This window comes from Cherax quadricarinatus, chromosome 9 (genome assembly GCF_038502225.1).
Source record: "Cherax quadricarinatus isolate ZL_2023a chromosome 9, ASM3850222v1, whole genome shotgun sequence".
In the NCBI taxonomy this organism is placed as follows: Eukaryota; Metazoa; Arthropoda; class Malacostraca; order Decapoda; family Parastacidae; genus Cherax; species Cherax quadricarinatus.
In genome coordinates this window covers 962,635-976,085 of record NC_091300.1, presented here as the reverse complement: position 1 = coordinate 976,085, position 13,451 = coordinate 962,635, and the positions used below count along the sequence as shown (strand labels likewise).

Here is a 13,451-nt window from a genome sequence, read left to right as displayed (position 1 = left end):
AGCAGCTGGGATTGATGGTCTAAAGATAGAAATGTTAAAGATAGGTGGGGATACAGTTTTGGAGTGGTTAGTGTTTTTATTTAATAAATGTATGGAAGAGGGTAAGGTACCTAGGCATTGGCAGAGAGCATGCATAGTTCCTTTGTATAAAGGCAAAGGGGACAAAAGAGTGTAAAAATTATAGGGGAATAAGTATGTTGAGTTCTAGGTAGTAGTTTGGTAAACAGCAACCGCCCAGGGAGGTACTACCGTCCTGCCAAGTGAGTGTAAAACAAAAGCCTGTAATTGTTTTATATGATGGTAGGATTGCTGGTGTCCTTTTTTCTGTCTCATATACATGCAAGATTTCAGGTACGTCTTGCTACTTCTACTTACACTTAGGTCACACTACACATACATGTACAAGCATATATATACACACCCCTCTGGGTTTTCTTCTATTTTCTTTCTAGTTCTTGTTCTTGTTTATTTCCTCTTATCTCCATGGGGAAGTGGAACAAAATTCTTCCTCCATAAGCCATGCGTGTTGTAAGAGGCGACTAAAATGCCAGGAGCAAGGGGCTAGTAACCTCTTCTCCTGTATATATTACTAAATGTAAAAGGAGAAACTTTCGTTTTTCCTTTTGGGCCACCCCGCCTCGGTGAGATACGGCCGGTGTGTTGAAAGAAAGAAAGAAGTATGTTGAGTATACCTGGTAAAGTGTATGGTAGAGTTATTACTGAAAGAATTAAGAACAAGATGGAGAGTAGGATAGCAGATGAGCAAGGAGGTTTTAGGAAGGGTAGAGGGTGTGTAGCCAAAGTGTTTGCAGAGAAACGTGTAGGTGAAAAGTAATTAGATAAGGGTAAAGAGGTATTTGTGGCATTTATGAATTTGGAAAAGGCATATGATAAGGTGGCTAGGGAGGCAATGTGGCAGATGTGGCCAATATCTGGAACAGGAGGTAGGTTATTGAAAGCGGTGAAAAGTTTTTATGAGGATAGTGAGGCTCAGGTTAGAGTATGTAGGTGAGAGGGAGATTATTTCCCAGTAAAAGTAGGCCCTTAGACAGGGATGTGTGATGTCACCATGGTTGTTCAATATATTCACAGATAGAGCTGTAAGAGAAGTGAGTGCTCAGGTGTTGGCAAGAGGTGTGGGGTTAAAAGATAAAGAATCTAACACAAAGTGGAGTTGTCACAGTTGCTTTTTGCTGATGACACTGTTTTTGGGGGATTCTGAAGAGAAGTTGCAGAGGTTGGTTGATGAGTTTGGTAGGGTATGTAAAAGAAGGAAATTAAAAGTGAATATAGGAAAGAGTAAGGTGATGAGGATAACAAAAAAGTTAGGTAACGGAAGATTGGATATCAGATTGGAGGGAGAGAGTATGGAGGAGGTGAATGTGTTCAGATATTTGGGAGTGGATGTGTCAGCAGATGGGTCTATGAAGGATGAGGTGAATCATAGAATTAACTAGGGGAAAAAGGTGAGCAGTGTATTGAGGAATCTGTGGAGACAAAGAACTTATCCATGAAAGCAGAGAGGGGAATGTATGAGAGTATAGTTATACCAATGCTCATGTACTGTGAGGCATAGGTTGTGAATGTTGCAACAAGGAGAAGGCTGGAGTCAGTGGAGATGCCATGTCTGAGGGCAATGTGTGGTGTGAATATAATGCAGAAAATCCGTAGTTGGAAGATTAGGAAGAGGTGTGGGATTACGAAAACTATTATCCAGAGGGCTGAGGAGGGGTTATTGAGATGGTTTGGACATGTAGAGAGGATGGAACAAAATAGAATGGCTTTGAGAGTGTATAAATCTGTAGTGGAGGGAAGGCAGGATTGGGGTCAGCCTAGGAAAGGTTGGAGGGAGGGGGTAAAGGAGGTTTTGTGTGTGAGGGGCTTGGACTTCCAGCAAGCGTGCGTGAACATGTTAGATAGAAGCAAATGGAGACAAAGGGCTTTTAGGACTTGACCTGCTGTTGGAGTGTAAGCAAGGTAACATTTATGAAGGGATTCAGGGAAACCGGCAGGCTGGACTTGATTCCTGAAGATAGGAAGTACAGTTCCAGCACTCTGAAGGAGGGGTGTTAATGCTGCAGTTTTATAACTGTAGTGTCGGCATGCCTCTGGCAAAACAGTGATGGAGTGAGTGATGATGGAAGTTTTTCTTTTTCGGGCCACCCTGCCTGGGTGGGAAATGGCTGATGTGTTAATAAAAAAAACTGAAAAAAATTAACCAAATCAAGTAGCAATGTAGTGAAAATGTAGCAGTGTACAGTACTGCAACCTAAGGAAACAGCCATTAACGGGTAAAGAGACACTTCTATGTACTTCCCCAGTTGACCTAAAATATAGCAGATGTACTAGACTTTTACTATAGTGGAACCTCAGTATGCAACCATAATTCATTCCAGAAGGCTGTTCAAGTGCCACTCCATTTGAGTATCGAACAAGTTCTTCCCAACCAATTTTCTGTTTGGTTGGCTGTTATCACTAATCTTCGTAGGCCCCATGGCAACTTATTTATACAATACAAAAAAAAAATGTGAAAAAACACGAAACAGTTTACAGCGAAGTTCTGGCAGGTCGCATTTGTTTGGTCGAGTGCTGAGCTTTGTTCAAGTAGGGAGCTGGTCATATACATGTACTGAGGTTCCACTGTATATATAGTAGTAACAATATATAACGACACTCCTCAATTGAGTCAATTTATTTAGTTACCATGTGACAGGGAAATACCTTTTCTTATTTTCTATCTTTACAAATATATGTTAATGGCATTTGCATATGCTCTACAATAATTAAAACTCACCATAGCTAACATGATAGAGAGACAATTGTAGTGAAAAGACAAAGACCTAGTATAACAACTTTCACTTAAATTCTAATGGTGTGTCAGAAGTCAAACTGGGTGGTTTTCAATGAGTGCATGTGAGTTAGACCTGCCTAGCATGGGCCAATAGAACTGCTGCAGCATTCCTTAAAGCTTGTGTTGTGTTTCTCTTAAGAACGTTAGGAAGAGCACAGCTAATATGCATTATGTGAATAACTTTCCTTTGTGCAGCTAGATATTAATATCTACAGTAAACAACAGATAGTGGTGGCTAGTTACATACTAACCACTGATGGTATAACCTTGATATACCTTTGACGGGTTTCAAGAGTTTTCCTATATCCGAAGCTCGGTCCTGGGCCAGGTTATTAAGTAGCATTACTGTGGTTCTATATAATATAGCAACTAAATAAGAAAGCTTGCAAACTGTTTAAGAGAAAAGATTCAAGCAGAGACCAGTACAGAAGCTGAAAATATTCAGGTATTTAAGCAGTGGTAGAACAGTGGGATAAGAAGGAAGAGGATCATGTCACTACTACAATTATTACGAATTTTACAAATATAATAAATACTGAGATGAACATAGGAAACAGCAAAGTGACGAGAGTAACAAAAAAATCTAGGCAATGACAGATTGAATATCAGATTGGAGGGAGTAAATGTGTTCGGATATTTTAGAGCAGACATGTCAACAGATGTGTCTATGAAAGACAAGATGAATCACAGAATAGTTGGTGTGTGTTGAGGTTTGTGTGTGAAGAAAGATATTTATCTTTGGGGGCAAAAAAAAAAAAATAATAATAATATATACAAGAATACAGTGATACCAACCCTGTTATATAAGTGTTAAACATGGGTTTTACACATTGCAGCAAGGAAGAAGCTGGAGGCAGTGGAATGTGTTTAAGGGTGATGTGTGGTGTGAATATTGTGCAAAGATATGGAGGTGGGGTTTGCTAGGGTGGTTTTGGCATTTAGAGAGGATGGAGCAAAACAGGATCACTAGGAGGGTATATAATTCTGAGGGTTGAGGGAAGGGGTGGGTGTATGGGGGTAAAAGAGGTTTCAAGTGCTAGAGGCTTGAACATCCAACAGGTTTGTGTGAATGCATTACATTGGAGTGAGTGGAGATAGGTGGTTTTTTTATGACATGCTGTTATGGTGTAGTCAAGGTAACATTTATGAAGTTATTCAAGAAAAAAAGCTAGGCAGACTTGAGTCCTGGAGGCACAAGTACCTGCACTCTCAAGCAGAGGTAAGTATGAGGCAGACTGGAGAATAAACTAAAATGTGATGTCAGCATGCTTCTGGCAAGACAGTGATTGAATGAATAATGGTGAATGTTTTTCATCTATTTTTTTTTGGGGGGGGGATCACCCTGCCTTGTTATGTTATAAAAAATACTAAAAACAGGACACCACAAGCATAGCTCTGCTTTTCTAAATCCACATAGGAATTTACATGTGCACCTTAATATGTGCTGGACTCACTGTCTTAATGATCTCCTGCTGCCTGAGAAGCAGTCTCTCATGTTCCATCTGCAGGCGCTGTAGCCGTAGTGTTTGTTGCCTGGCCTGCAGAGCTGCTGTTGAAGAGCTCACTGTGGGTGCAATAGGAGGCAACTGATGACTCACTTGCTGTGGTACTACTTGTTGCTGTCCTTGTTGCCCAGTTGGCTGTGAGCCTGCTTGAGAGTGTTGTGGAGGTTGCACACCATTTAACAGAGCTGCTGTTTGTAGATGCCGGGCTGAAAAAAGAAACATATACATGTATATATATATATATATATATATATATATATATATATATATATATATATATATATATATATATATATATATATATATATATATATATAAAAATATATATATATATATATATATATATATATATATATATATATATATATATATATATATATATATATATATATATATATATATATATATATATATATATATATAAAATATATATATATAAAATATATATATATATATATATATATATATATATATATATATATATATATATATAATATATATATATATATATATAATATATATATATATATATTATATAATATATATATATATATATATATATATAATATATATACAGTGGACCCCCGCTTAACGATCACCTCCAAATGCGACCAATTATGTAAGTGTATTTATGTAAGTGCGTTTGTACGTGTATGTTTGGGGGTCTGAAATGGACTAATCTACTTCACAATATTCCTTATGGGAAAAAATTCGGTCAGTACTGGCACCTGAACATACTACTGGAATGAAAAAAGTTCGTTAACCGGGGGTCCACTGTATATATATATATATATATATATATATATATATATATATATATATATATATATATATATATATATATATATATATATATATATAAATATATATATATATAAAATATATATATATATATAAAATATATATATATATATAAAATATATATATATATATATATAAAATATATATATATATATAAAATATATATATATATATATAAAATATATATATATATATATATATATATATATATATATATATATATATATATATATATATATATATATATATATATATATATATATATACATATATATATATATATATGCAAAACAACCACTCTGAAAGAATAGAGAAATTCCAAGCGCTTTCGTGACTACTCACATTATCAAGGAACTATGAAAGTAAAGCATCCAAGGAAGCTATATAAGGGGTCTGGCCAGCACCTCACTATCAGATCCCACAACGGTTAAACATGTGATGCGCGGCGACCCAACTTGGATAGGTCCTTTGCACAACTCACCCACAAACTATTCTACCCAAGAAAATTTAAAAATTATTATTTGTCCAGTGTATTATTAAATTCTTCCCAAATTCTATTAATTATAAATGGATCTAATTTATATAAACCAAAGGAAATATTCATATTATTGTCAAAACTGCTTTTTATGAAACAAGATTCAATTATATTCCTGTCGACCATGGACTTGCTTGATACTACTTTCTCAACTTTTTGAAAATCAATTGGATGGTTAAAATCTCTTACATGAATAAATAGAGCATTGGAATCTTGTCCAGTTCTAATGCTATATTTATGTTGTTTTAATCTTAGTTCGAGATTTTTACCAGTTTGACCGTAATAAACTTTATCACAAATTTTACAAGGAATCTTATAGACACATCCATCAGCATTTTGGGGGGAATTCTTTATCAAAAGTTTTTTTACTGTATCAAGATTTTTGAATACAACTTTAATATTAAAAGTCTTAAGAAGAGAAGGCATATCAACCAAGTTTTCATGGTAAGGGAGAACCAACATATTTTTAGTTGAATAAGGCTGGTTGTCCCTTTTTGGATTATAAAAAGTGTTTCTAGCAACTTTAAAAGATTTATCAATTACATTTCTTGGGTATTTTAAATCATTACCTATTTCATAAATTTTGGATATTTCCTCATCTATGAACTCAGGACTACAAATTCGTAAAGCTCTCAAACATTGATGAGAAAATAGACAGTTTGACTCTATCTTGATGCGAGGAATAATAGTGGACATAGGAACAGTTATTTGTAGGTTTTCTGTAAATTTTAAATTTGAATTCATTATTACCCTTAATAATTAAAACATCTAGAAAAGGCAATGAGTTATTTTCTTCAAACTCAACAGTAAAGTTTATAGAATGGGCTAAGCTATTTAATTTTCCAAGAAAATGGTGTATATCTACATTTTTGGGCATAAGACACAAAATATCATCAACATATCTGAACCATTTAGCTCTATTAGGGAGGATTGTGTTAAGCAACCTTCTTTCAAAAAATTCCATGTATAGGTTACTAAGAACAGGTGAAAGAGGATTTCCCATTGCCATACCAAACTTCTGAGTGTAAAACTTATTATTAAATACAAATTTTGCATCAACAATGCAAAGTTTAATAAGTTTAATGATAGTAGGAACTGGCAATGGTAAATCATAGTTAACGAGTTCTTCAGATAAGAAACTTAATAAATCATCAACAGGAACTTTTGTAAACAAGGAAGTAACATCAAAACTAACCATGTTAAAATCATTTAAGTCAGTCAAGGAGCTTAATTTATCAACTAAGTCTATGTTGTTTTTAACATTAAAGTTAGAAATTTTGCCAACAATAGGGCTCAAAATATCAACAAGCCATTTGGATAATTTATATGAAACTGATCCTATGGAGCTAATAATTGGTCTGACTGGATTCCCTAATAATTGGTCTGACTGATTCCAAAAAGGGGCAACCAGCCTTATTCAACTAAAAATATGTTGGTTCTCCCTTACCATGAAAACTTGGTTGATATGCCTTCTCTTCTTAAGACTTTTAATATTAAAGTTGTATTCAAAAATCTTGATACAGTAAAAAAACTTTTGATAAAGAATTCCCCCCAAAATGCTGATGGATGTGTCTATAAGATTCCTTGTAAAATTTGCGATAAAGTTTATTACGGTCAAACTGGTAAAAATCTCGAACTAAGATTAAAACAACATAAATATAGCATTAGAACTGGACAAGATTCCAATGCTCTATTTATCCATGTAAGAGATTTTAACCATCCAATTGATTTTCAAAAAGTTGAGAAAGTAGTATCTAGCAAGTCCATGGTCGACAGGAATATACAGTGGACCCCCGCTTAACGATCACCTCCAAATGCGACCAATTATGTAAGTGTATTTATGTAAGTGCGTTTGTACGTGTATGTTTGGGGGTCTGAAATGGACTAATCTACTTCACAATATTCCTTATGGGAAAAAATTCGGTCAGTACTGGCACCTGAACATACTACTGGAATGAAAAAAGTTCGTTAACCGGGGGTCCACTGTAATTGAATCTTGTTTCATAAAAAGCAGTTTTGACAATAATATGAATATTTCCTTTGGTTTATATAAATTAGATCCATTTATAATTAATAGAATTTGGGAAGAATTTAATAATACACTGGACAAATAATTTTTAAATTTTCTTGGGTAGAATAGCTTGGGGGTGAGTTGTGCAAAGGACCTATCCAAGTTGGCTCGCCGCACGTCACATGTTTAACCGTTGTGGGATCTGATAGTGAGGTGCTGGCCGGACCCCTTATATAGCTTCCTTGGATGCTTCACTTTCATAGTTCCTTGATAATGTGAGTAGTCACGAAAGCGCTTGGAATTTCTCTATTCTTTCAGAGTGGTTGTTTTGCATATTTTGAAATCACCTGTTCAATGTGATCTTATTGCATGCATGCATGCATGCATGCATGCATGTATGTATGTATGTATGTATGTATGTATGTATGTATGTATGTATGTATGTATGTATGTATGTATATATATATATATATATATATATATATATAAATATATATATATATAAATATATATATATATAAATATATAAATATATATATATATAAATACATACATACATACATACATACATACATACATATACACACACACACACATATATGTAAATGTTGTAATTCATGCCTCCTTGAGTTTTTATTTTCTAAAGTACAGTATGTATACTGTATATTGAGAATATTGATACTTACATTATCTCATGAAAAATATAGCCAAGTACATTAACTTAATTAAATATGAACACATTCTTGGAGGAATACACGAATAACCCTCACAAAGAAGAGAGGAGCTTACGATGACGTTTCGGTCCGACTTGGACCATTTACAAAATCACAGTGTGATTTTGCAAATGGTCCAAGTCGGGACCGAAACATCATCGTAAGCTCCTCTCTTCTATGTGCAGGTTATTTGTGTATTGTTCCAGTCACTGTCGATGATTGTACTGGAGTGTGCATAAACTACGTAATGGATTTTTGTTCTATTTTACCCCGTAGTACATTATACAACTGACAGTAAGGTATCAGCTGCTCTAGACACCATTTCTGAATCCTCTTCAGTGAAAAAATCAGTCAGTCAGTCAGTAAATCAGTCAATTCAGTAAATTAGTAAAGTCAGTAAGTCAGCCAAGTCAGTAAATCAGTCAAGTCAGTCAGGGTGGCAGGGGATGGCAGGAGGTTTTCCCCACTGACCCACAACAAGGCGGCAGCTTGAACTGGTGAAATTTTTTCCGCGCCCACAAACAGAACCATGTACGTAAAGTTAATTTTATGAAGCGTTTTAAAAATTGTGCTGCAATTTTTCAATAGTGCAATAACAAAAACGTGGCAAATAATCAGCGTAATATAACAGTCTGATGTATATAATTACTGGAGAATACAGAGATCATTTACTGCATGAATAACATCAATAAAACATTTAAAAAAAATTGGGAATGCCTCATCACATTTGGAATGTACACTCTCAACCAGAGAACAGATACCTGTAACAATACAGGAGACGTTCATAATTAGTGCGGGTTACATTCTCGAAAATGGTGCTACTGATGATTTCTGTGACTTATGGACTGATAAACATACGGGAAAAATAGGGTTACGTTCCTCAGATCTCAAAGAAACCCAAGGAAATATTTTTTACTACACGTATTATTGTTCTTCAAAAAATAATACTTTTTACTACCTAGTTTTGTTGATAAGCATGCTTTGTGTAATACCAGAACTCTAGTGATGTTCAGACATCCTGAGGTGAGTGGAGAAGGTGGCTGTGGCCCTACTGGACTGAGGCTGATGATATGATGATGAAAGTTAAGGATCTTGGGATGTTGATGCAGCTCCATAAGTTGACTGTTGCAGTGGAGTGTTCAGGTATTCTATTATATGTCACTGGTTTGTTTTACCCTGCAGTTCTTTATTCAGCCCACTGCATATCCTAAACCAGCTAAACCATCCAGAACTAAATGTCTACTCATTTTTGGGCTCTCCTCCCTCCTCACATACTGTTTTACAGTACAAAGCTTTTTCCCCCTAATAATAAGGCCATCAAGAGGAATATCGTTTGTTTTTCAATGCACATATTTAGTAAACTTTGTTGTATTTAGCTGTAATGACCTATTCCTCATTCCTGTCACTGCATAACAGGATTACTCCTTTCACAAGCTTTATCTTCATCTGTGTTGAACGAATCACTGACTCTCTAACAAGAAACACTTGTGCCATCTCCATGATGCGTGCACCACCCTTCAGTATCTCAAATACCTTTTTTTTTTTGTTCAAAATTGGCATAGTTTCATGTTTAACATTTATTTAACATTTAACATTTATTTATTTATTTATTTATTTAATTTACTACCTTGCTTCACCAGTAACACCTGTACTTCATACTGTTATTTGGATGCCAGGATAAATATCCAGAAATGAGATGGCATGATGAAAAGGAGGAAAATCCAAGCAGTGAACAAAAATCACATGGTATGCCTTCAGATACACTGACCTGTGTGAGAGGCTGTTTGTTTACATCCATTCACCCTCCCTCACACCCTTCCCTGCACTGTTAAAACAACGGAGATGCGTAGTGATGAGTCTCCTGCCTGCTTGCCACAGCACCCCTTAATGGAGATGAAATTTACTCGTGTGTCTTAATGGAAATGGCATGCTCCAGCTAAAAATGAAAACTTAAAACTTAAATCATATAATATTGAAAACACAAGCTATAACTGCACAACTTATAGTTTTCTACCATATATACAGGTATGTAAAACAATACACTCCAAACACTTAAATGTCAAGGCCCCAATATGCACACTACCATAAGTTAATGGGGTAGGGAAAGGGAGGGAAAAGAGGAAAGAGAGGGAGGAGGGAAAAAAGAGAAAGACCCAAAGAAGAAAATGCATTCACCATCATTCATTCAACTGCTAGCTTTCCAAAATGTGCTAACTTCCCAATTCAGATTACCCTCCAACTGCAATATCCCTACCCCTTCTTCAAAGTGCAAAAAAATTCACCTCGAAATGACCTGAAGAGTTCACTGTTCAGTCTCTCGAATATCGAATGGCAATGAAATGTCAATAACACAAAATGTATTGGCCCATAAATACTGTACTCTCTTAATATCAAATGAGAATACAGTGCAAACTCAGTTTTTGTATGCCCTGGTTTTCAAAGGATTCGGTTTTTGACGACTTTTTTCATCTAAACTTTGTTCCAGTTTTCATACATCCACTCGGTTTTCATGGAGTTGACAATGGTCTGCCATACCAAACCCGTCCACCTCCCCACTCCCACACAAAGCATCCCACGCATTCTGACCCAGTCTGGCTTTGTTTCTCATCGAGTGAGCATTACCCTGCTCGTTCAGATAACATTTCGTAATCCATTGGTTTTTTTGTTTGTTTATTGAGTGCGACTGCTAAATAAGCCACCATGGGGCTAAAGAAAGTTCCAAGTGCCAGCCCTTTGATAAAGAAGGCGAGAAACGCGACAGAATTCAAGAAAGAACTTGTACCAAAGTATGAAAGTGGCAAAGTGGAAAGTAGCAAAATACGAAAGTGAGTGCAGCTGAGGAAATTGCTTTAGAGGAGAAGGAAGAGAGATGGGAGATGTGTCTTCTTCAGTGATTAAGGACATGTGTGCAAAGTGGAATGAGATGCAAAGTTTTGTGGATAAATATCACCTTAAAGCTGTTGCAAGCTGTGTCTGCAACATGTTCAATGACAATGCCTTGTCCCATTTTAGGGAAATCTTAAAGAGACGCCAGAAACAGACCTCTGGACAGATTTTTTGTGCGACAGGGGTCCAGTGACTCAAGCTGGTCCTAGTGCCAGTAAAAGACAAAGAAGGGAAGTAACCCTGGATAGGGCCTTGATCCCTCAAGTCCTTATGGAGGGGGATTCCCCTTCCACACACTAAACTCCTCCTCCCTCTCCCCTCCTCGCCGTCTTCCATATGCCAACAGAAGTCTTCAATAAAGGTAAAAGTGATGTTAAATGTTCATTTATCTATTTCATTAGTCATTTATATTTATTTCTCATTGTTTTTTGTATATAAAACTATAGTTATTCTCTATAAAATGTATGTTTTGTTAATATTTTTGGGTGTCTGGAACGGATAAATTGGATTTACATTATTTATGGGAAATATTGCTTCAGTTTTCGTACAGACGTTCTGGAATAAATTAATCACAAAAACCGAGGTTCCACTGTAGTTTGTGTAAAAAATAAAAATGAGAAAATAAAAATGAGTACACTATGGAGGAGGAGCTTGGACATGGGTGAAATTCCACAGTCACTTAAAACAACGGATATAGCCCCACTCCATAAAGGTGGCAGCAAAGCATTAGCTAAGAACTATAGACCAATAGCTCTGACATCCCACATCATAAAAATCTTTGAAAGAGTGCTAAGAAGCAGGATTGCAAATCACCTGGATTCCCAAAATCTGCACAATCCAGGGCAACATGGGTTCAGGGCAGGTCGCTCCTGCCTCTCACAACTACTGGATCACTATGACATGGCCTTGGATGCACTGGAAGAAAATCAGAATGCAGATGTAATATACACAGACTTTGCAAAAGCATTTGACAAATGTGATCATGGCGTAATAGCCCATAAAATACGTGCTAAAGGAATACTGGGAAAGTGGGGAGATGGATCTTCAACTTCCTAACAAATCGAACACAAAGAGTAGTGGTCAACAGAGTTAAATTGGAGGCTGCCATAGTGAAGAGCTCTGTTCCACAAGGCACAGTACTCGCCCCCATCTTATTCCTTATCCTCATATCAGACATAAACAGAGATATACACCACAGCACCGTATCATCCTTTGCGGATGATACTAGGATCTGCATGAGGCTGTCATCTGCTGAGGACGCGGTTAACCTCCAAAAAGATATAAACAAAGTTTTCCAGTGGGCAACGGTAAACAATATGATGTTCAATGAGGACAAATTCCAACTACTCCGTTATGGAAAACTGGAGGAGATAATAACTAGAACAGAGTATACTACTGACTCCGGCCATACAATAGAGCGGAAAAATAATGTAAGGGACCTGGGAGTAGTAATGTCTGAGGATCTCACTTTCAAGGATCACAACAGTGCCACGATCGCACGTGCAAAGAAAATGATAGGATGGATAATGAGAACTTTCAAAACGAGAGATGCCAAGCCCATGATGATCCTTTTCAAATCACTTGTTCTCTCTAGGCTGGAATACTGCTGTACATTAACATCTCCATACAAAGCAGGTGAAATCGCAGATCTAGAGAGTGTACAGAGATCCTTTACTGCACGTATAAGTTCTGTCAAGCACCTTAACTACTGGGAACGCTTGGAAGCACTTGACTTGTACTCGTTGCAACGCAGGAGGGAGAGATACAGTGGACCCCCGCATAGCGACCTTAATCCGTGCAAGAGGGCTGGCTGTTATGCGAAATGTTCGCTATGCGAATGAATTTTCCCCATAAGAAATAATGGAAATCAAATTAATCCGTGCAAGACACCCAAAAGTATGAAAAAAAAATTTTTACCACATGAAATATACATTTTCCTACACACAAAGAGAAGGATACATGCACAATAATAGAGTAGTACATGCTCAATATATATTGTGCATGTACTACTCTACTAAATGAAGAATAAATGACACTTACCTTTATTGAAGATGCAGCAATGACTGATGAGACACTGTGTCCTGGGAGTGCCTTTTCCTCCTGAGTACTGTAGGTCCTGTTTGGTATTTTCTTCCAGAACAGGCCTTAT

At 36.3% G+C, this 13,451-nt stretch overlaps 1 protein-coding gene across 1 annotated transcript in view; it reads right to left on the bottom strand.

Annotated features, from left to right (window-relative positions):
* The window catches only part of LOC128686156 (WW domain-containing transcription regulator protein 1), a 70,630-nt gene that overhangs the window by 39,980 nt on the left and 17,199 nt on the right, over positions 1–13,451 (bottom strand). Inside the window, exon 2 of the mRNA XM_070083148.1 lies at positions 4,306–4,562. Within this exon, the coding sequence (XP_069939249.1) occupies positions 4,306–4,562 (257 nt within the window). The remainder of the gene's footprint in view (positions 1–4,305; positions 4,563–13,451) is intronic.